Here is a 27,970-nt window from a genome sequence, read left to right on the forward strand (position 1 = left end):
AAGAGAGAGAGAGAGAGGGGCAAACCAAGAAACAAACTCCTAACTTTAGAGAACAAACTGATGGTTACTAGAGGGGAGGTGGTTGGGGGGAGGGGTTAAATAGGTGACGGGGATCAAGGAGTGCACTTGTCCTGATGAGCACCGGGTGATGTATGGAAGTGTTGAATCACTATATTGTACACCTGAAACTAATATAATACTGTATGTTAACTAACTGGAATCAAAGTTAAAACTTAAAAAAAGTAAAATGAAAGATTGAAAGTATGTGTATTGGCATGTATGTGTATGTATGTCTTCAGACATCACACACACATGTAGATCATTATTTGTTCAGCACTTTCCATGATGCATGTGTCCAGGCAGGGGAATAACAGCAGCTTGACTATGATGAATAAGAAAAGTGTGTAGTAGGTAAGGGCCTGGTTTCCTGGGACTCAGAGTTTTTGAAGGAAGAAGACACCAATTCCCAAGCCAGCTGATGGAGTCTGATGAGGTATACAGGTGCAGCCCGCTGGAGGGTTCATCTAAGTAGGAAATAAAGGGCAGGGCCCTGAGAAGAAATGCCCAGCATGTTCCCATGCCTCCCTGGATTTGGAAAGTATTATTCCTTGTTTAAAACCAAGCTCATGTCGCCTCTAAGCCTTTCCTAGATATAGGAAAACTTGGATTCAAATACAATAATGCAGATAATTTTAAAAGCAATCATTAACTTTAGAAATATAAAGAAGTTGTATAACGAAAGGTAATCATAGAGCATCACTTGGCTCCGTTGTGTACAATATTTACATAGTCACAGTAAGGAAAGCACAGAATATGGATTTTGAGGAAAAAGATAAAAAAAGAACGAATGGGAGACAATTATCTAGGGAGGCTGAAGCGGAGAAAGTAGGGTAAGTGAACTACAAGTCTTATCTACCATAATAGGAAGACAGTGGATAATGTCTAAAATTGATAAATCAAAAGGTATTCTTTAAAAATACAGAGAGAAGAAAAGTTAAGAGTTGACAGTATGATTAGAGGAGTGGAGAAGTGACAAGAACTATATTTTGTATAAAATTTGGCATGTTTGGGCCTATATTTGCATATAATATCATGGCATTTTGAAAATTTTTTTTAAAGAAGCCTTTCTTGAACTTCCCCATCCTCCCACGTTGAGCCCCCTCTGCACTAACAGTATAAAACAGACACTACATGTCTGCCTCCAGCCGCCCTTCTCAGACTGGAAGAACTCCCATTCCTTGCTGTAACGTCAGAGTCATGCCCAGCGTTTAACACCTGGGAGAAGTGCTTAGCACCTATGGGGAAGAATGGATGAATACAGTTACTTTTGGGACAAACCAGCTGAATAATTGCACATGAGACATAATCTTAATCAAGTCTTTTAGGAATAGGAACCACAGAAAAACAATAGTGATGCTAATATGATAATATTAATAATTATTATTGGATTGCTAGAAACCCCAATACCTCCATCCCCTGTAACCTGGATTTTACCAAGCCCTGATGTTTCATTCACCCTAGGGCATGCCTACTGGATTTGTCCCTTACATCCCACCTCCTGTACTAGCCCTCTACCAGACCCTCCTCACTTCATGCTTAAATGACTGACTGACTGGTCTTTCTGTGCCTCAGTCTAGCTCTACTCTACCTCAGCCTTCCTCCACCCCCAAATATTCCTGCATTATGGTTAGTTCAGACTTCCCAGCACTCTACTCTTGTCACATTCTCCTTCAAGAATCAAAGTGACACCTTACCCGCTGGAGTCCAAGGTTCTCCTCCTAATCATTCAGTGCCTCCAGAACCTGGCCTTACTGGCCCATCCCACAGTTACCTCTCAGACCTCTCCAGAGCTCCCCACCCTGCAGGGCAAGCCGGTCTCATTATTGCATCACACTCAGTCCTCCTTCCCACCTTTTATTACACCTGACTTGTTTTCACCCAAAAGACCAGAGCATCCCCATGGCCTGAGAATATAATTTTCTGTTGAGATACCTACAAATAATCTTCATGTATTTAATTAAGGACTTACTGCAATCTCTTTTACTTTTCTACAGTGGAAACCACCTCAGGTTTTCCTTCATAATAAAATCAACATTCCTAAGTAGAATTTGCCTTTAAGGATAATTTCGTTTATCAATAAATATAACTTTCAATTTTGACAGATTAATAAAATGAACCTTATGTAAATTGTTCTTCTAATCAAATAATGCAAGAGCCTGATATTTTAAAAGAAGTACAGACAACCTTAAATACTACTTTTCTTTTAATTTCAAAAATTCTTTTCCCTGTTGTTGTCCTGCCATCTTCAATGTGTCTTAATTTCTTACTAAATGATTATTTTCTCCATTTAGAGAATTCATTTGATGAAGTATTGAGGAGTCTAATTGTTTAATAGGCAGAAATTAGTCCCTGCAAGAGTACTTTAAAAACTGGCAAATTCTAGGCATAATCACAAATTCTTTGAAAGAATCTATTTCTGTACAATAGGTTAATTGGTTTTAAGTAGACAGCACTGGCCACAATTTAAACCCAGCTTCCAATTTCATCCATGATTTTTTTAACAAATATAAGTGGCTAATTATGATCAAATTAGTCCCCTTGAAGGAACAATTGGCTACTTATCCCTGATTTTCAAGATTTAAGTGGTCTAACGCACCTGCAATTAGCTTCCCACTAGCATACTGCCTACAGATCCAGAGTTATTTCCCAAAGTTGTCAGAATCTTGCCTCATAATGAGAACTCTACAGCCAGATGACCAATGTCTAGTTTAGATTATGATCACTTCTTTGGAAAAATCAAGGCAATTTTTAAGAAAACTGAAGCCAAAATAGAGATTTGCCTAAGGGAGGATTTGGGGCTGGTTGATCCAGACAATTGCCTCAATTCTCTGGACTATCCACATATAAATGATTTGTTCATCTCTGTGATTATAGAAAGTACTTACTCTTCTTTTCTTCATTTTAGTGGTGCAATCTATGCATAGACTTGGTAGCATTTACCAGTGAAATATTCAAGGGAGCAGTTTTCCAGTCATTGGATGGAATTATTGTCTCAGCTAACTGTAAGCTGCGGAAGATCTTCACTTTAAAATGCAAGCCTCAAGACACTGCTGATAAAGATGGTATGTTCAAGTTGCTACTATCAAGATTTTTAAATTCTCCAATGTGCTTAAAATTAGACATACCTTTGGATAGCATGAGTACATGGTAATGGTTTTTCTAAATTTATCTTGTTTTATTGTGGAAAAACACTTAACATGAGATCTATCCTCTTAACAAATTTTTAAGTGTAGTATATGTTTTAGGTGATCATAGGTGCAATGCTCTAAGCAGATCTCTAGAGCTTATTCATTTTGATCAAAACCCATTGATTAGTAACTCCCCATTTCCCCTTCTCCTCAACCACTGGCAAGCACCATTCCACTCTGATTCCTTGAATCTAACTATTTTAGATACCTTATGTAAGTAAAAGCATATAGTGTTTGTCTCTCTGTAGTTGGCTTATTTCACTTACCATAAGTCCTTGTGGTTCATTCATGCTGTAGCATATGTCATTCTTTACTCTGAATCACATGTTTATTTTTATTGTAGCTGAATGTCAAAGATATCTTTTTTATTTTTGTGATTATTTTTCTTTTTTGTTTATGATAGCACTTACCATGTGAACTAGTCAGGGTTTTTAGTTGCAAGCAATGGAATCCTCTCTGGGTAGTTGAAACAGAAAAAAGAATTTATATAAGGAATTTAGCCAGTTCATAGACTCTCAAGGATACCCAGAAAGTCAGGCTTAGAGGCTATAGGCAAGAACAAACACAACCCCCACCACAAGACTGCTCCAAGGAAGACCCCCGATAGCTACTGAAACTGGACAAAGACTCCCTAAGTCACAGCACAATGCTGGGCTCTAGGTTCCAGAATTTCTATCATTGCTGCCCTGGAAAACTAAATATCTTCTTCCTCACCCCTCTCACCAGAAGTAGACTTCTTCATGTTTCTCTCTACTGAACAGAGGCAGACATGGCTGTGTCTGACTTGTAGAGCCTAGATCAAATGCTGCAAGGGTGGCTAGCAAAGTGAATATCTGATTCCTGACGAGGGAGATGGGACTCACTGTGTAGCAATGTCACCAAATTAACAATGGTGTTCAAGAGATGTCAACATTCAGGGCGCCTGGGTGGCTCAGTGGGTTGAGCATCTGCCTGTGGCTCAGGTTGTGATCCTGCGGTCCTGGGATTGAGCCCCGAGTTGGGCTCCCTGCTCAGCGGGGAGCCTGCTTCTCCCTCTCTCTCTGCGCCTTCCTCTGCACTCTTCCTCTCTCTCTCTCTCGTGAATAAATAAAATCTTTTTTATTTATTTATTTTTTTAATTTTATTATGTTATGTTAGTCACCATACAGTAGATCATTGGTTTTTGTTTTTTTTTTTTAACATTTTATTTATTTGACAGAGAGAGACACAGCGAGAAAGGGAACACAAGCAGGAGGAGTGGGAGAAGGAGAAGCAGGCTCCCTGCAGAGCAGGGACCCCGATGCAGGGCTTGATCCCAGGACCCTGGGATCATGACCTGAGCCGAAGGCAGACGCTTAACGACTGAGCCACCAGGTGCCCCAGTACATGATTGGTTTTTGATGTGGTGATCCACGATCCATTGTTTTCGTATAACACCCAGTGCTCCATGCAGTACGTGCCCTCCTTAATACCCATCACGGGGCTAACCAATCCCCCCTCCCCCCTCCCCTCTAAAACCCTGTTTGTTTCTCAAAGTCCATAGTCTCTCATGGTTCATCTCTCCCTCCAATTCCTCCCCCCTCATTTTTCCCTTCCTTCTCCTAATGTCCTCCATGCTATTCCTTAAGTTCCACAAATAAATGAAACCATATGATAATTGACTTTCTCTGCTTGACTTATTTCACTTAGCATAATCTCCTCCAGTCCCATCCATGTGGATGTAAAAGTTGGGTATTCATCCTTTCTGATGGCTGAGTAATATTCCATTGTATATATGGACCACATCTTCTTCATCCATTCATCTGTTGAAGGGCATCTCGGCTCTTTCCACAGTTTAGCTATTACGGACATTGCTGCTATGAACATTGGGGTGCATATGGCCCTTCTTTTCACTACATCTGTGTCTTTGGGGTAAATACCCAGTAGTGCAATTGCTGGGTCATAGGGTAGCTCTATTTTTAAATTTTTGAGGAACCTCCACACTGTTTTCCAAAATGGCTGTACCAACTTGCATTCCCACCAACAGTGGAAGAGGGTTCCCCTTTCTCCACAACCTCTCCAACATTTGTTGTTTCTCTCCCTATCCATTTTTGCCATTCTAACTGGTGTAAGGTGGTATCTCAGTGTGGTTTTGATTTGGATTTCCCTGCTGGCTAAAGATGATGAACATTTTTTCATGTGTCTGTTAGCCATTTGTATGTCTTCTTCAGAGAAGTGTCTTTTCATCTCTTCTGCCCACTTTTTGACTTGATTATTTGTTTTTTGGGTGTTGAGTTTGAGAAGTTCTTTATAGATCTTGGATAGCAGCCCTTTATCTGTAGTGTCATTTGCAAATATCTTCTCCCATTCTCTGGGTTGCCTCTTTGTTTTGTTGACTGTTTCCTTTGCTGTGCAGAAGCTTTTTATCTTGATGAAGTCCCAAAAGTTCATTTTTGCTTTTGTTTCACTAGCTTTTGGAGATGTATCTTGAAAGAAGTTGCTGTGGGCGATGTCAAAGAGGCTACTGCCTATGTTCTCCTCTAGGATTTTGATAGATTCCTGTCTCACATTGAGGTCTTTCATCCACTTTGAGTTTATCTTTGTGAATGGTGTTAGAGAATGGTCGAGTTTCATTCTTCTGCATGTGGCTGTCCAATTTTCCCGGCACCATTTATTGAAGAGACTGTCTTTTTTCCATTGCATGTTTTTTCCTGCTTTGTCAAAGATTATTTGACCATAGAGTTGAGGGTCCAAATCTGGGTTCTCTATTCTGTTCCATTCTGTTCCACGTCTGTTTTTGTGCCAGTACCATGCTGTCTTGGTGATCACAGCTTTGTAATATAGCTTGAAATCGGGCAACGTGATGCCCCCACCTTTGTTTTTCTTTTTCAACATTTCCTTGGCGATTCAGGGTCTTTTCTGATTCCATACAAATTTTAGGATTGTTTGTTCCAGCACTTTGAAAAATGTCATTGGAATTTTGATCGGGATGGCATTGAAGGTATAGATTGCTCTGGGTAGCATAGACATTTTAACAATGTTTATTCTTCCAATCCATGAGCATGGAATATTTCTCCATCTTTTTGTGTCTTCAATTTCTTTCATGAGTGTTCTGTAGTTCCTAGAGTATAGATCCTTTATCTCTTTGGTTAAGTTTATTCCAAGGTATCTTACGGTTTTTGGTGCTATTGTAAATGGAATCGTTTCTCTAATTTCTCTTTCTACAGTTGCGTTGTTAGTGTATAAGAAAGCAACTGATTTCTGTGCATTGATTTTGTATCCTGCCACATTACTGAATTGCTGGATGAGTTCTAGTTATTTGGGGGTGGAGTCTTTGGATTTTCCACACAGAGTATCATGTCATCTGCAAAAAGACAGAGTTTGACTTCTTCTTTGCCAAATTGAATACCTTTTATTTCTTTTTGTTGTCTGATTGCTGTTGCTAGGACTTCTAGTACTATGTTGAACAATAGTGGCGAGAGTGGGCATCCTTGACATGTTCCTGATCTTAAGGGAAAGGCTCTCAGCTTTTCCCCATTGAGGATGATATTCGCTGTTGGTTTTTCATAGATGGATTTTATGAACTTGAGGAATGTTCCCTCTATCCCTATACTCTGAAGAGTTTTAATCAGGAAAGGATGTTGTATTTTGTCGAATGCTTTTTCTGCATCAATTGAGAGGACCATATGGTTCTTCTCCCTCCTCTTATTTTTTTTTTTTTTTTAAAGATTTTATTTATTTATTTGACAGAGAGAGACACAGCGAGAGAGGGAACACAAGCAGGGGGAGTGGGAGAGGGAGAAGCAGGCTTCCCGCCGAGCAGGGAGCCCGATGCGGGGCTCGATCCCAGGACCCTGGGATCATGACCTGAGCCAAAGGCAAATGCTTAACGACTGAACCATCCGGGCACCCCCTCCCTCCTCTTATTAATATGTTCTGTCACACTGATTGATTTGCGAATGTTGAACCACCCTTGCATCCCGGGGATAAATCCCACTTGGTCGTGGTGGATGATCCTTTTAATGTATTGTTGGATCCTGTTAGCTAGGATTTTGTTGAGGATTTTGGAATCCATATTCATCAGGGATATCGGTCTGAAATTCTCCCTTTTTATGGGGTTTTTGCCTGGTTTGGGGATTAAGGTAATGCTGGCCTCATAGAATAAGTTTGGAAGTTTTCCTTCTGTTTCTATTTTTGAAACAGCTTCAGTAGAATAGGTATTATTTCTTCTTTGAACATTTGGTAGAATTCCCCAGGGAATCCATCAGGCCCTGGACTCTTGTTTTTTGGGAGGTTTTTGATCACTGCTTCAATCTCGTTACTGGTTATTGGCCTATTCAGGTTGTCAATTTCTTCCTGTTTCAGTCTTGGCAGCTTATAGGTTTCCAGGAAGGCCTCCATTTCTTCCAGATTGCTCAGTTTATTGGCATATAGTTGTTGATAATAATTTCTAATAATTGTTTCTATTGCCTTGGTGTTAGTCGTGATCTCTCCCCTTTCATTCATAATTTTATTAATTTGGGTCCTTTCTCTTTTCTTTTGGATAAGTCTGGCCAGTGGTTTATCAATCTTATTAATTCTTTCAAAGAACCAACTTCTAGTTTCGTTGATCTGATCTACTGTGTTTCTGGTTTCTAATTCATTGATTTCTGCTCTAATTTTTTTTTTTTTTTTTTTTTTTAAAGATTTTATTTATTTATTTGAGAGAGAGAGAATGAGAGAGAGAGAACACATGAGAGGGGATAGGGTCAGAGGACGAAGCAGACTCCCTGCCGAGCAGGGAGCCTGATGCGGGACTCGATCCAGGGACTCCAGGATCATGACCTGAGCCGAAGGCAGTCGCTTAACCAACTGAGCCACCCAGGCGCCCATTTCTGCTCTAATTTTAATTATTTCTCTTCTAATGCGTGGCTTAGGCGTCATTTGTTGCTTTTTCTCTAGTTCTTTAAGGTGTAGAGTTAGTTGGTGAATTCGGGATTTTTCTGTTTTTTTTGAGTGAGTCTTGGATGGCTATGTATTCCCCCTTAGGACCGCCTTTGCGGTATCCCATAGGTTTTGGACTGATGTGTTTTCATTCTCCTTGATTTCCATGAATTGTTTAAGTTCTTCTTTGATTTCCTGGTTGACCCAAACATTCTTGAGCAGAGTGGTCTTTAGCTTCCAAGTGTTTGAATTTCTGCCAAATTTTTTCTTGTGATTGAGTTCCAGTTTTAGAGCATTGTGGCCTGAGAATATGCAGGGAATAATCTCAATCTTTTGGTATCGGTTGAGACCTGATTTGTGACCCAGTATGTGGTCTATTCTGGAGAAAGTTCCATGTGCGCTCGAGAAGAATGAGTATTCAGTTGTTTTAGGGTGGAATGTTCTGTAAATATCTATGAGGTCCATCTGGTCCAATGTATCATTCAAAGCTCTTGTTTCCTTGTTGATTTTCTGCTTAGATGATCTGTCCATTGCTGAGAGTGGAGTATTGAGGTCTCCTACAATTAACATATTGTTATCAATATGACTCTTTATTTTGGTTAACAGTTGGCTCATGTAGATGGCTGCTCCCATGTTGGGGGCATAGATATTTACAATTGTTAGATCTTCTTTTTGGATAGACCCTTTAAGAATGATATAGTGTCCTTCTGTGTCTCTTATTACAGACTTTAGTTTAAAATCTAATTTGTCTGATATAAGAATTGCTACCCCAGCTTTCTCTTGAGGTCCGCTGGCATGGAAGATGGATCTCCATCCCTTCACTTTCAGTCTGGATGTCTTTTTAGGTTCAAAATGAGTCTCTTGTAGGCAGCATATGGATGGGTCCTGTCTTTTTATCCAATCTGCAACCCTGTGCCGTTTTATGGGAGCGTTTAGGCCATTCAGGTTGAGAGTGATTATTGAAAGATATGAATTAATTGTCATCATGTTGCCTGTGAAGACGTTGTTTTTATAGATTGTCCCTGTAAATTTCTGTTGTATATCACTCTTGGGGTCTTTCTCCTTTTATAGAACCCCCCTTAATATTTCTTGCAGGGCCGGCTTAGTGGTCACATATTCTTTCAGTTTCTGCCGGTCGTGGAAGCTCTGCATCTCTCCATCCGTTCTAAATGACAGCCTTGCCAGATAAAGTATTCTTGGCTGCATGCTCTTCTCATTTAGTACCCTGAATATGTCTTGCCAGGCCTTTCTGGCTTGCCAGGTCTCTGTGGATAGGTATGATGTTATTCTGATGTTCCTCCCTCTGTACGTAAGGACTCTCTTCCCCCTAGCTGCCCTTAAGATGGTTTCCTTGGTTCTAAGATTTGCAAGTTTTACTATTACATGCCAGGGTGTTGGCCTGTTTTCCTTGATCTTGGGAGGGGTCCTCTCTGCCTCTAGGACGCAAATGTTTGTTTCATTTGCCAGATTAGGGAACTTCTCAGCTACGATTTGCTCAAATACATCTTCTAGTCCTCTCTCTCTCTCTCCACTCCCTCCGGGATTCCAATTATTCTGACATTGGAACGCTTCATGGTGTCACTTATTTCTCTGATTCTATTTTCATGGATTCTGAGTTGTTTTTCCCTGGCCTCCTCTTTTCCCTTTTTATCTATTATATTGTCTTCCAGGTCGCTTATTCGTTCTTCTGCCTCACTTACCCTAATTGTTAGATTATCTAGATTGGATTGGATCTCACTGATAGCATTTTTAAGTTCTGCCAATTCACCTTTCATTTCTGCCCTTAGAGACTCTATGTTGTCATTAATTGATTTCTCCATTCTAGCCATTGTCTTCACAATTGCTAGCCTGAATTCCTTTTCCGACATCTTGGTTATATTTGCATCCATTTGTAAATCTGCAGCATAAGTCATAATCTCTGAGTCTTTTCTATTTTGGGGGTTCCTCCTCCTAGTCATTCTGTTGATGGGTGTTTGAGGGAATGTATAGAGTCCAAATTATTGACCAGAACCCAAGCAAGATGCACCTGTTTTCTTGGGACCTTAGGGTTGCTGGCCTCTTGTTTTCCCAGCCTGTCTTCTGGGGGAGGGGCCTGCCGTGCTGTTACTCGGGCAACCCTGTTTGGGCGGAGTTGCCCTGCCCCCCTGTGGCGGGGGATGGGCTCAGTGGGAATCAGTTTTTGGGGCTTTTGTTCTCTGGCAGCTTTCCCTGGCAGCTTTCTGCATCTCTTCCGTGAGTCAGAGCAGAAGAGACCGTTTCCAACCCTCTGCCTCAGAGCAGAGACACCGCAGTCTGTTCTTCAGTGAGCTCTCCAGGCCACACTGTCTCCGTTTCTGTCCGTGCTGCTATAAACTGCAGTGTCCTGGGTTGTGCACCCCTCTGCAGCGCCCCCAGTCCTGCCTCCAGGTCGGGGCACATCTCTGCCCTTTGTGCTTCTAAAACTGCCAGCTGCTCCCAGTTCGCCCACGGGACCCCGCCACTCCAGGTTTCCACCCCGGGGGCTGCCCTAAAGTCCTTTCCCCCTGCTACCAGTCTGCGAGTCTGTGCCCCATCCCCAGCGAGCGAGGCTGTCGCTCACCGGCAGTGTAGGATCTGCACGGCCAGGCACTCTCCCACTGCCGTTTATCCTCCAATATCTGCCCGCGGAATCAGGGCTCCCCGCTTCATACCTCAAAACCAACCACCTGCGATATTCTGCTTGTAGGGATCCAGATCTTCTTACATCTCAGGCTGGATTCATGGGTGCTCAGAGTGGTCTGGTAGATATCCCGCTCAATTCCGGGGACCGGTTGAAATAGGGTTCCCTACTTCTCCGCCATCTTTCCTTCCTCTCAATAAAATCTTTTTAAAAAAAAAAGATGTCAACATTCAAAAGGCTCTGCCATTGTCCAGTATATACTATCTCATTACTCTGTGTACATTTCATGAAGTCATTTGAGAGAAATTATATTTATATATTAATTTTCTAATGATCATGTTAAAATAGAAAAATTAGTTATTCCTAGAAAGATAGGAAATATACACATTATTCATTATATGATTAATAAATACACTCTGCAGATAACTGAACCATCTAGAATTTATAAGATGGCACAAATTCTCCTGCTAAGATAGTCTTAAACAACTGAAAGTATTGAGAGAATACTGATGCTTCCTTTTGATTTTTGTCTGGGATTATTTTTAACAAAATCAATTTTTCTAGAAGCCCAGGAAACAGGGCAGCACATAAGATGGCAAAGGTGATTTCTTAGAAGTTTGTATAAAGTAGACTTCAGACTTATGCTCTGTCTGGATGAGTGTCTGAGAAATCCTTGTGGTTCACTCTGTGGAATAGGACACTGTGCCTATAAATTTCATTTGATAATAAAACACAGCAGTGCATTAACAGCTCCCCAGAGAGATCACAAGCCAGGAAGTGCAGCCACTCATCTTATGTACCATTTAAAGGCTATACAAGAAAGTGAAAGCCTTCATTTAAAAAAAAAATATCACCCAGCTAATAAGAAACCTCAAAATTTATAGAAATATATGTGCATTCTGTATCAGATCATAGGAGGTGAATCATAACCTGATTGGTATTTTTAAATAAATGTAAGGAAAAAAGTGAATCAAAATATGGCATATTAAATGCAAGTTTTTATTTCTGATCCTTCCTTAAGCCCCACTAAAATTATAGGAATAAAAATGGTAATAAATCCACCAGGATGAATAGGATGGGAGAGTAGAAAACAATAGGCAAAGTGTGTTCATAAATTTTGTAAGATTGAGGAGTGACAACTAACTTAGAAGAGCAGAGAAAGCTGAAACTATTGGGTTTACAGAGAGGTTTGCCAATAAGATTCATAACATAGAACCTCAGAGGGACTCAAGAATTGGCAGCCCTAGGTACTGCCAAAGGCAGGAGAAGAGGTGTGGCTAAAAACAAGGAGATTAGTAGAAATTCTATACGGGTTGCTATAGGATCCCAGATCCCCCTTCCAACTACAAATAAGCAGACAACAGGATATTTATTCTCTGGAGAAACTGAACCAGAGGACTTCTCAACTCAGATACATTGGGTACATGGTAGATAGACACCAAAACTAACAGCAAGAAAGAAATAGATAAAGTAAGCAATACATATATGTTTTTCTCAGTTAAGAAAACATACTGCATCTATAAAATAGAAATAATTTGTTCTTGGCTGTATTTCAATAAGCATTTTGTTAAAGTTTATTATAAGTTTTTTATGTAATTTAGAAACATTTACAAATCATAGGTGTGCAGCTTTAGGAATTAACACAAAGTGAAAACATTTCTGTAACTACCACCCAGATCAAGAAATAGAACATTAAAAATATCTCAGAAACCTTACTTAAATCTCCTCCCAATTATGACCCTTTCTCTTCTTAGAGAGGTAACTCTCTCCTGACTTCTAACACTACAAATTAATTTTACCTATTTTTGAAGTTTATTTAAATAAAATGATATGGTACATATTCTTTCATATATACATTCTTTAACAAAATACTGTGTTTGTGAGATTCATCTATATTGTTTATTTAATTACTGTACAGTATGCCATTGTGTGAATGCCCCACAGTTTATTTCTCTATTTTAGGCAATTTTGAATATTACTGCTGGAATCATTCTACATTTCTCTTGGAGCATTTAGGTGGGCTTTCTTTGGATATTTATCAAGGAGCTGAATGAACACATATTTTAGCATTCTTAATTTCAGTTATTATATTTTTTGATTCTAGAATTTCCATTAGATTCTTTTTCATAGTTTCCATTCCTCAGCTGAAATTCTCTATCTTGTTATCTAATTTCTCAAATATATTAATCAAAGTTATTTTAAAAGCCTTGGCTCACAATTCCAATATCTGTCTCTCCTGTGGGTCTGTTTTTATTGTCTGTTTTTCTCTTGTCCTTGTATCCTGACCTGTCTAATAAGTTTTGAGTGAATAAGTTTCATATCACTGGACATTTCGACTCAGAAACTATACAGCTATTTTGAGACTCTGTATTGTATTGTCTTTCCCCAGAGACTTAGAATCAAAAAAAAAAAAAAAATGTTTAAAAGAAACCCAAAAGACTGAAAATTGGATCAAAATGTTAAGAATATTAGAAGTTAGTTCAAGAGGACCACCAGCAGAGTAATAGGATTCTAAGATGAGAGGCTAGAGAAAGCAGGAAGGATGATATATAGGAAGATTTCCCAAGGGGCACCTGGGTGGTTCAGTCGTTAAGCATCTGCCTTCAGCTCAGGTCATAATACCAGGGTCCTGTGATCGAGTCCCACATCGGGCTCCCTGCTCAGCAGGAGGCCTGCTTCTCCCTCTTTCACTCCCCTTGCTTGTGTTCCTTCTCTCGCTGTGTCTCTCTCTGTCAAATAAATAAATAAAATCTTTAAAAAAAAAAAAGGAAAATTTCCCAAAATTAAAGGCCAGGTTTTTTCATATTGATGTGGCTCATCAAAAACAGAAAAAGAAGCAGAAAATGAAAAAGAAAATGAAAAGAAAAAAAGAACCACCATTGTATAATTTAAGAATAGGAGGGAGAAAGAGAAAAGATTACTTAAGCTTCCAGAATTTTTTTAAAATTCAAGTTGCATACAAAGGAGTAGGAATGCGAATAATGATGTCTGACTTCACACAACAACATTAGATGGTAGAAGACCTTAAAATTATAACTTCAAAAGTCTGAGGAAAAATGATTTTCAACTTAGAATTCTATACCCAACCAGTCAATTATTTTTCTCTTCCAAATATTTATTTAAATTCTAGTTAGTTAACATATAGTATAATATTGGTCTCATGAGTAGAATTTAGTGACTCACCCCTTATGTATAACACCCAGTGCTCATCATAACAAGTGCATTCCTTAATACCCAACACCCATTTAGCCCATCCCCCACCCACCTCTTTCCATCAACCCTCAGTTTGTTCTCTATCGTTAGGAGTCTCTTATGGTTTGCCTCCCCCTCTTTCCTTCTCTTTCTTTTCTCTTTCCACATGTTCATCTGTTTTGTTTCCTAAATTCCACATATGAGTGAAATCATATTATATTTGTCTTTCTCTGACTTATTTCACTTAGCATGATACACTCTAGTTTCATCCACATCACTGCAGATGGCAAAATTTCATTCTTTTTTATGGCTCTTGATGACTACAGTAATATAGTCATAGTTTGGTTATTGTTAATAATATTGTTATAAACATTGGGGTGAATGCACCCCTTCAAATCTGTATTTTTGTGTCCTTTGGGTAAATACCTAGTAGTGTAATTACTGAATTGTAGGGTAGTTCTATTTTTAACTTTTTGAGGAACCTCCATACTGTTTTCCAGAGTGGCTGCACCTGTTTGCATTCCCACTAACAGTGTAAGAGGGTTCCCCTTTCTCCACATCCTCACCAACATCTCTTGTTTCCTGTGTTGTTAATTTTATCCATTCTGACAGGTGTGAGGTGGTATCTCATCATGGTTTTGATTTGTATTTCCCTGATAATGAGTGATGTTGAGCATTGTTTCATGTTTCTGTTAGCCATCTGGATGTCTTCTTTGGAAAAATGTTTATTCATGTCTTCTGACCTTTCTTAATGGGATTATTTGGTTTGGGGGTGTTGAGTTTCATAAGTTCTTTACAGACTTTGGATACTAACCCTTTATCAGATATATCATTTGCAAATATCTTCTCCCATTCTGTAGGCATGCCTTTTGGTTTGTTGATTGTTTCCTTCACTCTGCAGACACTTTTTATCTTGATGAAGTCCCAATAGTTCGTTTTTGCTTTTGTTTTCCTTGCCTCTGGCAACGTGTCAGTAAGAAGTTGCTATGGCTAAGGTCACAGAGGTTGCTGCCTGTGTTCTCGTCTAGGATTTTGATGGATTCCCGTCTCACATTTAGGTCTTTCATCCACTTTGAGACTATTTTGGGGAATGGTGTAAGAAAGTGGTCCAGTTTCATTCTTCCACATGTTGCTGTCCAGTTTTCCCAACACCATTTGTTGAAGAGACTGTCTTTTTTCCATTGGATATTCTTTTCTGCTCTGTTGAAGAGTAGTTGACCATATAGTTGTGGGTCCATTTCTGGGTTCTCTATTCTGTTCCATTGATCTATGTGTCTGTTTTTGTGTCAGTGCCGTAATGTCTTGATGACTACAGTAATATAGCTTGAAGTCCAGAATTGTGATGCTCCTGCTTTGCTTTTCTTTTTTAGGATTGCTTGGGCTATTCAGGTCTTTTGTGGTTCCATATTTTTTCCAAAATAGGAAGTCAGAGATATTATCTAAAGCACAAGGGCAGAAATGTCAATATAAGGCTACTATTTATAAACACAGAAGTACCAGAAGATTTAGAAGCTATTGCTGAAAGGCTTGAGAATAGTTGCCTCTGCATTGTAGGACTAGGGGATGTGTGAGGTGGGGGGCAACAGTTAGGGAATGATGACTTTTTCTCATAATTACAGTACCATTTGTATTTTTGAACAATATACATATATTTTGATTTATAATTAATTTTTTTAAAGTGAATGATAATCAGTAAAATTCCAAGAACAAACATTGGCATGATTTCTTTTAGAAGGCCTGAAAAAAAGGCTTATGAATGTGGCATCTCAGATTGCCTAAAATGTTCTGAGTAGACTTGAGGAAGCACGGTATGGTTCAGGTGCTGTGGAATTTAACCCCATATTCTTCATTTAGCTTCCATTTAACCTTGCACAAGTGCTCACCCTGTCTCTATGCTTCAATTTCTGCATCAGTAAAATGAGTTAAAGTAAAATACTATTACATTCCCACTGAAGGCATGAAGTGTATAAACCGAGTACATATTGGAGAAGTTAAATTGATATTGTAGAGACTAAAGACACAGATTAATGGTCCCACAGTCTATTGCTGTGATCATGTACCAACTTTGTGCTTTGTGTGAGTTCTGAACATCTCTGAGCATTATTTCCTCATTAGTTATTATAAGGTTGTTTTGAAGATCCAATAAAGTATAAATATATATATGAAAAGACAAACTATAATTCATTGTGTAGATGCTACCATTTATCTGCCTCCTATAATCAGGCACTGGAATGACAGCCTATGCTTCCAGGAGCTTGGGATCTCTCAGGGAAATATACATGTACATATTGATTGTTATACCTGGAGGAAACTTCCCTAATGGGCTTAACAAGCACTGGGAGGAGAGTTGGAGCACTTAACTCTCACTTGATAGAGCCACTTGGAGAGGCACTTGGATGTCACAGACCTACCAAGTTACCAAAAACTTGACTAACATAAGGTTGCCAATTTTTAAATTCACCAAATCAGGGCATTAAAACAGACAAACAAACAAAAAAAAACTACAATTATTGTAATCATTTAATTAATTGGAAAGACATTTAAACACACACACACATTAGGAAGGTGTTAATTTCAGAATAAAGGCTGACATTTTCACTGCAGACCAGTGAAAATGACTTAATGGGTCAGTATCTGTCCATAGAGTAGTGTTTGGTCTGTACTCACCTAAAAATATAAATTTTCCAAACTATATCCTGAAGGAAAAATAACAATTTCTCAACTAATGAAATAATTTTTGGGCGCCTGGGTGGCTCAGATGGTTAAGCGTCTGCCTTCGGCTCAGGTCATGATCTCAGGTTCCTGGGATCGAGTCCCGCATCAGGTTCCCTGCTCAGTGCAGAGCCTGCTTCTCCCTCTCCCTCTGCCATTCCCTCTGCTTGTGCTCATCTGTCTATCTCTCTGTCAAATAAATAAAATCTTAAAAAAAAAAAAAAAAAATTTTTTTCAGGTAATGGAAGTAGACAACAAGAAAGGAAGGCATTTCAGGAAAAGGAAAGAGTGTGTATGTATAAAGGCATGGCATCATGAATAGATCTGATGCAGTCAAGGAACAGGAAGTTCAGTATGGTACATGGCAGAGGTGGGAGGTGTAATTTAATATAATATTTTATTACTAGGCTGCATACTTTGACATAAAGAGGTAGAGCAAGTTTCCTATCCTCAGAGTTCTCTGTGTAATTTTAGACAGCAGAAAAGTAAACACTGCAAAAGTTCATTTTCAAGACAATTTGATAAAACGGGACAAAGGATAACACAGTATGGGGCAAATTGAGTGTCCCTGGTCCAAGGAGGTTGGCAGCAGAAGTGATAACAATGATGATGGTGCTAATAGAAGCAGTAGGTGTTCTAAACACTTTATATATATATGAACTTAATTTAATGCTCATACAAACTCTATAAAGTGTTTGTTATTATCCCCATTTTACAGATAAGGAAACTTAGGCACAGAGAAGTCAGATAATGTGTCCAGTGTCACACAATTGTTAAGTAGTAGAGGCAGGTTTTGAACCCTGGTAATAGGACTCAAGTTTATACTCCTAATTACTACAGTGTTCTGCCTTTCTTGGGAGGATGGAAGGGAGGGGAAATTTAAAGAAAGAGAAAGACAGAAGATAACATCATGGAATAAGAATGCCAGGATTTGGTGACTGGCTGTGTTAAGGGTGTCTGTATTCAATAAGTAATGGATGTCCCTTTGTCTTTCATACTGAAAGTAGAGGGAGGGACATTTTCTTCTGCAAAGACAGTTCTGTTAGTCATAAGGTTGAGACTTTTATCATAGGAAACTCTTTTACCTGTTTCTTACATTTCATTCTGAGATTCAACTTAAACATACTGTATTAAATGCTTGCTTAAGCTCAGTACCCTGTTGCCCTTAGTTTATTTAAGCTGCTAAATTTCACTCTAGAACCTCTTAAACTCACCCAAGCTAGGAAATGTTGCCCAATTCCATTGCTGTTCTCTGTTTACACAGTGGGATGTAATAGAAAGTGAATTATTGGGACCCTAAAACAAGAAATTAACCAGTTTTTCACTTGCCCAGAGGAATGGCTGATGCTGGACAAGTAGTAAAGCATGCTGATTCAATTGAATTTATGACATAATTTTATGGTTCCTGAGGAAACGTGGACTGGCATTTTTAGGCATTTGCATGACTGAATTATTGATTAACTTAAATCATTACTACATTTAAAAAAAAAATCATAACTTGGGGCGCCTGGGTGGCTCAGTCGTTAAGCGTTTGCCTTTGGCTCAGGTCATGATCCCAGGGTTCTGGGATCGAGCCCCGCATCGGGCTCCCTGCTTGGCAGGAAGCCTGCTTCTCCCTCTCCCATTCCCCCTGCTTGTGTTCCCTCTCTCGCTGTGTCTCTCTCTGTCAAATAAATAAATAAAATATTTTTTAAAAATCATAACTTAAATCACTCTGCATTAAAAAAAAAAAACAATATATGTACAGATAGTTAGATAAGAGAAAAACAAGAGAGCCAAGAGAAGAGAGGAAAGAACAAACAATTATCCACTAAGTATGGACTTATGCTCTGCCAGTGATGATTTTACAGGTCTCCTGACACCCCAGTTCAGTGCTTTCTAAAATATCAGCACTTGGACATATGTGTTCTGTGTTCAGAAATGCAAGAAGAAGAGAATAATTAAAAGAATGATTTCAGACTGAGAGTCCCTTGAGGGCATAGGTTAAGTCTCCATATTTTTACCTCTAGCACGTGACCTGGCACTGGTAATCTGTCATACACGTTTGATGAATTAATGAAGTAAGAGTGGGCTAATTGTTTGTTCAATTATTCATTCAGTCATTCTCTCTCTTCGTAAGCCTTTATTGAATGTCAAGCAATGTGAAGAAAATTATCCCTTCAAAGGCCACAGAAAAAAACTAGAAATACTGATGTATTGCCTTAATAGACTCATGGAGCGGGGAAGGGCCTTAGAGACCATGTAATCCAATGTCCTAATTATACAGAGAGGAAACAAGACCCATGGAAATAAGGCATCTTCTGCTGAGGTCACAGAAGGTGGAACTCTAGGCCAAGCCTCTGGCTGTTCCTTCCTCAACAGTATACATATTTACCTTCCTCAATAACTGGAATGCTTTAGTGTTTTTAATAATCAGCACTGTTGAGTGTTTTCCTGCCTCTCTATCTCCAGGTCAGGTGATGCACATCATATTCAGATCTTTTCAGTTTAAGGCTGCATTCCCACTCCTTCCTGCAGTGGAGTTGAACTCAGATTGCCCTTGCCTAGTAAACCACCCCAGGGCAAGAAAAAAGAGCTAAGATTTCAGCATAGCAGAGGTGCCCAGCCAATAGTAGATCCCACAAAAATGGGTTATGAGTATCTATATATCAAGACACAGACTTATTCTGATTAAAATATCAATTGTATTTTATAAGTAAGTATTGTAAATATTATTTATATTAGAACTTCATATCCTAAAAATTCTAAGGATAATAATTCCATTTATAATGTCATCCCAAATAAATAAATACCTAGGAATAAACTTAATCAAGGAGATGAAAAACTTGTTCACTGAAAACTATACAACATTGCTAAAGGAAGTTAGAGAAGACCTAAGTGAATGGAAATAAATACATGTGATATGTATGGATTGAAAGACTTGATGTTGTTAAGATGTTGGTATGACCCAAAGAGATCTAGAGATTCAGTGCAATCTCTCAGTATTTCAATGGCCTTTTTTGCAGAAATGAAAAAGCTAATCCTCAAATTCATATGGAATTGCAAGGGGACCAAAATAGCCAAAAACAATCTTGAAAAAGAAGAACAAATTTGGAGGATTCACACTTCCCAATTTCAAAACTTAATTCAAGAGTTGCAGTAATCAAACAGTTTGGTATAATTAGAATGGACATATACACCAACGGAATAGAATTGAGTCCAGAAATGAATCCATACATCTAATTTTGACAGGGGTGCCAAGAACATTCAATGAGGATAGAGGAGACTCTTCAGTAAATGGTTCTGGACAATTGGATATCCACACACAAAAGAATGAGTATGGACCCCTACCTCGTGCCATATATAAAAACTAACTCAAATGGATCAGTGACCTAAATATAAGAGCTAAATAAAACTCTTAGGAAAAAAGTAGAGCTTAATCTTCATGACCTTAGATTTGGCAATGGATTCCTAGATATGACCCAAAGCACAGCAGCAAAATTTTAAAAATAGATAAATTGGACATTAAAACTTCAAACTTTTATGTATCAAAGAACACTTTTAAGAAATTGAAAGACAACCTACAGAATGGGAGAAAATATTTGCAAATCATATATCTGATAGGATAAATATTCTGATTCTACATATAGAGAGTATGTATATGGAATATTCTGATATCTTCCAGTATCTGGAATATGTAAAGGACTCTTACAACTCGACAACAGAAAGACACACGACCCAATTAAAAAATGGTTGAAGGACTTAAGTACTGTAAGTATTTGTCCGAAGAAGATATACAAATCGTTGACAAACATATGAAAAATTGCTCAATGGCATTAGCCATTAGGGAAATGCAAATCAAAACTACAAGGAGATACCACCACACTCACTAGGATGGCTATAATTTTTTTTAATAGAAAACAAACTGGGGGCACCTGGATGGCTCAGTTATTAGGCATCTGCCTTCAGCTCAGGTCATGATCTCAGGGTCCTGGGATCGAGCCCCACGTTGAGCTCCCTACTCCGCGGGAAGCCTGCTTCTCCTTCTCCCACTCCCCTTACTTGTGTTCCCTCTCCCGCTGTGTCTCTCCCTGTCAAATAAATAAATAAAATCTTTTTTAAAAAAAGAAAAGAAAACAAGTGTTGGCAAGGGTGTGGAGAAATTGGAATCCTTGTACATTGTTAATGGGAATGCAAAACGGTTCACCCACTATGGAAGATAGTTTGGCAGTTCCTGAAATGTAAAACACAGAATTACCATATGAACCTGCAGTGCCACTCCTTGGTATATACCCAAAAGAATGGAAAACAGAAACATGTACATGCATGTTCATTGCAGTGTTATTCACAATAACCAAAATGTGGAAACAGCCCAAATGTTCATCAGCAGATAAATGGATAAACAAAACATGGTATGTATTATACACACAGAGAAAAAGTCACATATTGCATCATTCCATTTATATGAAATGTCCATAAATCCATAAAGAAAGAATGCAGAATTGTGGTTGCCAGGGACTGGGAGTTGGAGGAAATGGACAGAAACTGGCTAATGGATAAGGGATTTTGCTTTGGAATGATGGAAATGTTTTGGAACTACATAGAGGTGGTGGTTGCACAACACGGTGAGTGTACTATGTGCCAATGAATTGTTCACTTTAAAATGCTTAATTTTTACTGATATATTAATGTGAATTTCTCCTCAATAAAATATTTTAAAAAAAAGACTAAAGGCATGATTCATTTCAGGATAGCCAGGTGTTTGGTGTAGTTCAGGCTTATTTACCCCTTTAAATATCAAGACCTTTTATTATAAAAAACACATACTAAGACATGGTGGTTTTGTTTCCATTATAATGAAATAATTGACATAAGTATTTGTCTATTATTAATAATAAACACTTACATAGTACTTTCTATGTACCAGGCACTGTTCTTAGGCCCTTACAAACATTAACTTATTTAATCATCACAATAACCCTATAAGGTATTATTTTTTTAATCCATGATTTACAGGTAAGAGGACCAAGGGCACAGAGAGGTAAATTATCATGCCAAAGTCGCACAGCTAATAAGTGATGTTTTTTTATTTATTTATTTTTATTATGTTCAATATAAGTGATGTTTTAATACATAAAGTGTTTTATGTATGTATTAAAATTGGTGACTTAATGTTTTTTTTTAAGATTTATCTATTTGAGAGAGAGAGCACGCATGTGCGCGAAAGCAGGGGGAGGGGCAGAGGGAGAGAGAGAATGTCCAGCGAAATCCCTGCTGAGTACAGAGCCCAAAGCTGGACTTGATCTCATAACCCTCAGATTATGACCTGAGCCAAAATCGAGTTGGACGCTTACCCAACTAAGCCACCCAGGCACCCCAATGACTTAATTTTTAAAGCTAGTTAAGATCTTCATCAGAGATATCCAACACCTACAAGAATGGTTCACTTTATGGTGGCATTATAGCCAAAGAAAGCCAAACAGGGTTACAAAGTCACTCAAACATTCGAATATACTAACTCATACTGGGAGCAAAGACAGCAAAAAAACCCACCATCTGGTTGTGTTTCAATGCTACATGAGCAAATCTCAGTTTTCTCATAGCCTTCTCCTCCATGTACCATTTTGCCATTCTGAGCTGACCGTTTCAGCCAACACTGCATTCTTTCAGATTTGTTAGCAAAAGCACCTTAAATTCAACTGTGTCATTTTCCAGTGTTAATCAAGCAGTCTTCATGTTTCCATACACATTCTCTTACAGAAGATAGAACTTGTCTGGAAGAACAATGCAGGTAGGGCTCGGTCCCTTAGTATCTGATTACCAGCTTGATTTGTTATTTGCCATCTGGGGAGAAAGATGTGATATCCAAATAAAATGTGTGTGGAGTACTTCTCAGGAGATAGCTGAGCAAAGAACAACCAAAGAAGAAAAGTGGAAGACTTAGCAGCTGCTTTTAATCTAGGTCAGCTGTTATTAAGGGGCCTTCAGCCATGACCATTTATTGAGCATCCCCTTTGAACCAGATGCTGTACTAAATATATCGTTGGGATTCTCTCCCTGTTCTCTCCCACACTGGCAACCCTTTGGCAGAATTGTCTTCTTTCACTTCCTAGAATGCACCAGAGTCGTCCTGCCTTCAGAGGCTTCAAATACTCTGTTCCCTCCACCTGAATGATCCCTCCCATCCATTTCACCAGGACAACTTCTGCTTATCTTTTATGACTCAGTTTAAATGTCTCTTTACCAGAGGCGCCTGGGTGGCTCAGTTGGTTAAGAGACTGCCTTCGGCTCAGGTCATGATCCTGGAGTCCCAGTATCTGCTTCTCCCTCTGACCCTCCCTCCCTCTCATGCTCTCTCTCTCTCTCTCAAATGAATAAATAAAATCTTTTTAAAAATAAAAAGTAAGTAAATGTCTCTTTGTCAGAAAAGACTTTCCCTGATACCCTTAACCTCTTTCATTACACCTTGAACTTCTCCTTTGGAGCGCTTAATAAAATTATAATTGAATAGTTACTTATAATATAATCTGTTTCATATTCTTTATTAGGTGTAAGCTTCAAGAAGACCAGGACAGAGTCACTCTAGCTCACCACGAGATTCCCTGGCACACAGTAGAGGCTCAATAAGTATTTGCTGAATGATACAATGAGTAAATGAATGAATGAAGGCAGACCGTGCCCTCTATGTACTCACAGTTTAGCACTATTTATTTTTTATGTAGGATCCATGCTGTATTCAGAATTCTTTTTTTTTTTTTTAAGATTTTATTTATTTATTTGAGAGAGAGTGAGTGAGAGACAGAGAGAGCTGGAGCAGGGGTTTGGGGGGCAGAGGGAGAGGGAGAAGCAGACTCCCTGCTGAGCAGGGAGCTCAACACAGGGCTGGATCCCAGGACCCCAGGATCATGACCTGAGCTGAAGACAGACGCTTAACCAACTTAGCACCCAGGTGCTCTAGAAATTCTTATTTTTTGATTAAGCCATGAATGGTAAAAAATAAAATAAAGTGGCCCAGTAATTGGATATGGAGAAGGGAGTATTTATTGGTGAGGTGGGTGGTGGGGAGCTGAGTTAACTTCCACTTCAGTTTATCAAAACATCCAACTACCAGGTAATAAAGCTCTTTCATAGTTTGGTTTCACAAAAATGAGACTAAAGATCCTCTCTATGTATTCCTCCACAAAGTTTGAGAGTGAGTGGTTGCAAAATGGGCTTAATAATTCATCTTTATTTTAAAAATAATAAACTGATCTTTTTTTCTTTGATTCCTCCTTTTATTGCAGGTTTTATACTGTTCAGTCTCCCTTGATGAATAATCCAATGAGTAGTGAGACAGTTGTGGGTGCAAAGGAAGAGTAGATGTATAGAAAAGAAAAGTGGCACAGAAGGGATTTATCCTTTTACTGTGAAATCTGATCTGCATGTCAACCACGATCCTGTTAAATTCAGATTGGAGTTTTGTCATAGTCTCTGCCTTGGATTTGGGGTTACCAGGGATTTTCAGCTATTTCTTGTTAGATGGAAACTCAGGTTTTGTTTTGTATACATTTCAAACTTTATATGGCACTGTACCCTGGTCGCTGTACCACACAATCCCTATAAGCTAAAGTTTCCACGACTTGTTTTTATGTGATTGAGAATACACCATTTTCTTTCAGGGCCTTATAGCCTACAGAATTCTCTGCCTCTTTTATTATAAAATCTTAGTTTATCAATATTGGCATTGAAGTGTAAATTATCTTTTTCTACCTCAGAAGAGTTTGAAATGATATGTCAAGTATATATCTGGAGTTAGTTTACTTATTTTTCCAAATGTTTTCTATTTTGAGAGTTTATCTACTCAACTACTTTATATTGATTTTCTAAATGTCGATGACAAATAAGAAATGAACAAACAAAGAACACCTGAAAACTAAGATTTGTAAATCTACTGCATTTTTTAATGACTGGAGCATTAGGACACTTAGAAACCATTACATTGCTGATGAGTATTTAAGTTTTTAGTTAAATGATTCATTTCCTTTTCAAGATTAGGACATTAGGGTCTAATTAGGAAACTGCCACGACTTGGGTGCGTATAAACCTAACATCATTTGCCTTTATAAATGTGGTTAGAGTTTATACTTACATAGGATGTTTTTTGAGGGATGATTGGTTGAATTTTTGTTACTACTCATATTCACATATACACACACACAAATTTTTTCCACTAGATTCTAAAATTAGAAATTTTACCTGGGTGGCTCAGTCATTAGGCATCTGCCTTCAGCTCAGGTCATGATCCCAGGGTCCTGGGATTGAGCCCCGCATGGGGCTCCCTGCTCCGCAGGAAACTTGCTTCTCCCTCTCCCACTCTCCCTACTTGTGTTCCCTCTCTCGCTGTGTCTCTCTCTGCCAAATAAATAAATAAAATCTTTAAAAAAAAAAAAGAAATTTTACTTATAAAAATTAAAAACACAGACATTTTTATGTAGAAGAAAATAAAACCTACACTTAAGCTAACCATCAAAAGTTATTTTACACTTCAATATATTTCATTTTAGTCTTTTTGCCATGCACACATTTTATTCATTGATTTTCTACAGTAGAGTTAGAGTTTTGTATATATTACTTTCACTTAACTTCCTATCATGAGTCTTTCCCACATCATTAAGCCATCTTCATAAATAGAATTTCTTGTGGCTCTTTACTGGTAATTCAAGTTGTTTATTTTTCAAAAATTATAAACACCTATTTACATAGATCTTTCATCTGAGTTTCTGATTTTTTTTTTTTTTTTTTTTGCTTTAGAAAAGACTCAGGGACACCTGGGTGGTGCAGTCAGTTAAGCAGCCAACTCTTGGTTTCAGCTCAGGTCATGATCTCTGGGTCATCAGATCAAGCCTTGAGTCCCATTTGGGGCTCCACGCTCATAGCAGAGTCTGCTTAAGACTATCCTTGTCCCTCCGCCCCTCCCCACCTGGCAAGCATGTGCACGCACGCTCCTCTCTCTCTAATAAAAAAAAAGAGAGAGAAAAGATTCGTAAAGTGAAATTATGGAGTAAAATGGCATGTACATTTTTAAGGCTTTTGATACATTTAGGAGAATTGCTTTTTGGAATACTAATACCGATTTAATTCCTGCTTACTACATATGACAAGGCTTAATATGTTTGCCATAAGAGAGATCATACAAATAAATAAGAACATAATGTTCTAATACCAAAATGGGTTAAGAACATGAACACAAAATTTACTAAACTGGAAATTTGTATATCCATGTAAATATATATGAATGATATCAAATTTCATTAGGAATACAAATTACAATAATAAAAATACTATTTTAATTATAATAAACCTTTCTTTGAAAATATTCAAAGGTAAGATGTTAACATTAGGGGAAGCTGAGTAAAAGGTATTAAGAACTCTACTATTTTTGTAACTTTTCTGTAGATCTAAAATTATTTCAAAATAAGTTAAAAATTTACTCATATAGTGGCTCTAGGTGCTTATTCAACTATGTCTTTGTATCATTGATCTCTTACAAATGAGCCACTGTACTCCCAGAAATCTGCATCGGAGCACACCTAACTAGCTCTTTTCTTGAGTCACCTTCTAGTATTGAAAAATAAGTATAAAATCTATCCAATGAATGCTCTCATTTATTGTACAAGTCTCTGAACCTGCTCTATATGTTATACACTTTATCTCATTTAATCTTTCCTACAGTCCTACAAAGTAAGCAGTAAAATTACAGTGCTCATTTTACAGATGAGAAAGCTGAGGCCATAAGTTTGAGTAACTCATTCAGAGTCATTCTAAAATGCTTTACTTTAATCGGTTTCATTTATAAGATATGTCCATTTGGCAAAAATGACTTATATTTGGGGAATGAATGTTTGTCTTTATTTTCAGCTGGATATGGTGTTCCCTTTCCAACAGATGAACCTACAGACATTATTCCACGAAGCTGCCAACTAACGACAGATGTTCCACAAGTCACACAGCTGCTAAACATGACTAAACTCCGCCAAACTGAAATAAAATTTGGAGGTCATCCTCTAAGTTCAGCAGAATCAGGTATGCACCAGGCACCTAAATTATAAGCATATTTATTTGAAAGACCAAAAAAAGGGTTTAAAAAAAAAAACCCGCACCACAATGATACTTTATAGCTTGAAGTTAAATATTAAGTCACTCTAATATCGACTCATGTCTGTGATAAATCATTTTAAATTTCTCTTTAGCAGCTAAAATATTTTCTGGGTTTTTACATACCAAATCAAAACATCCTTGATTAGTCCTCTCCTTTTCCTGTACTCTTCCAGGCCCAGCCAGTTATACTTCCGAAACATCTCTCAAATCTGTCTGCTCCTCTATCCTTTTGTTGCTTTCATTGATCGGGTTCCCACCATCGCTCACCTTAGCCTCCCGGTTAATCTACCCATTGCTGTCAGAATTATCTTTCTGATAATAGAAATAGAAATGTGATCATGTCTCTCTTCGATTAAAGACCTTTAATGCCTTTCCCACTATCTTAGAAGACAAAATGAAAAAACCCTTGGGAATTCACACAAAACCAGCCTCCCCTATCCCAACCTACTCCAGAGTTTCATCTCTCATTCCCCATGTGCAATTTTTTGACCATGCTGTGGGCTTTCACACGTTCATGTTTGGGGATTGCTGTTTCTTGGCCTAAAACAGCTTCCTTGCCTTTCTGCCTGTAAACACTCCCAATTCACTTTTCTAGATCCAACTCAAATGCTACCTCTTCTATACGGTGTTTCCTAATTCTGACAAGCACTGTTCCCTTCTTTCCCTCTTTTTTCCTTTCTTTTCTTTTTTTTTTACAATACTTTTTAATATGTCTGCATTTCCCAATAAAGTGTGACTTCCTCCAAAAGTAACACTGTACCTCATTCTTCTATATCCCTAGCATCTAACACGGTGTTTACCACAGTGTTTGCAGGCCAGGGGCTGCAAATTCAAATTACTATGGAGGCCAGTCAGATAACATAATGAATAAAGTGGGCTGGATGCCTGGATATTTGACACATAGAAACATTTTTTACTCAACAGTGAGCCTTATTGGGAGTGGAGGGGGTCATTAGGGGAAAGGAATCAGGTAGGGCTTCAAAGAATTTTCTCTACTGTTAAAGCAGTAATATTAACAACTATGCAAATGATAGAATAAATGGTAGTTAGTACTCAGTCCCTGTGAGGGAGCAATAGGGAGTGATGAGGACTGTAGCAAACTACAAGTTCATTCTCCATCTAGAAGGGATACTGCAATTCCATTCTAGCCAAGTGTTGCCTTGCAAGAATTCATGCAGTCTCA

General features: G+C 38.3%; 1 protein-coding gene across 14 annotated transcripts in view; it reads left to right on the plus strand.

Moving 5' to 3' along the window:
• The window catches only part of CFAP20DC (CFAP20 domain containing), a 255,701-nt gene that overhangs the window by 107,436 nt on the left and 120,295 nt on the right, over positions 1-27,970 (plus strand). For 11 of the 14 annotated variants that reach the window (XM_036071785.2, XM_036071787.2, XM_036071793.2 and 8 more), the window contains 2 exons: positions 2,966-3,122; positions 26,548-26,712. In XM_036071785.2, coding sequence (XP_035927678.2) covers positions 2,966-3,122; positions 26,548-26,712 — 322 coding nt within the window. Of the gene's footprint in view, positions 1-2,965; positions 3,123-4,446; positions 4,632-26,547; positions 26,713-27,970 lie in introns of those variants that run through there. The other 3 variants (XM_036071786.2, XM_036071798.2, XM_078076561.1) reach the window with 2 other exon arrangements.

The sequence above is a fragment of the Halichoerus grypus genome, chromosome 1, assembly GCF_964656455.1.
Source record: "Halichoerus grypus chromosome 1, mHalGry1.hap1.1, whole genome shotgun sequence".
NCBI lineage: Eukaryota > Metazoa > Chordata > Mammalia > Carnivora > Phocidae > Halichoerus > Halichoerus grypus.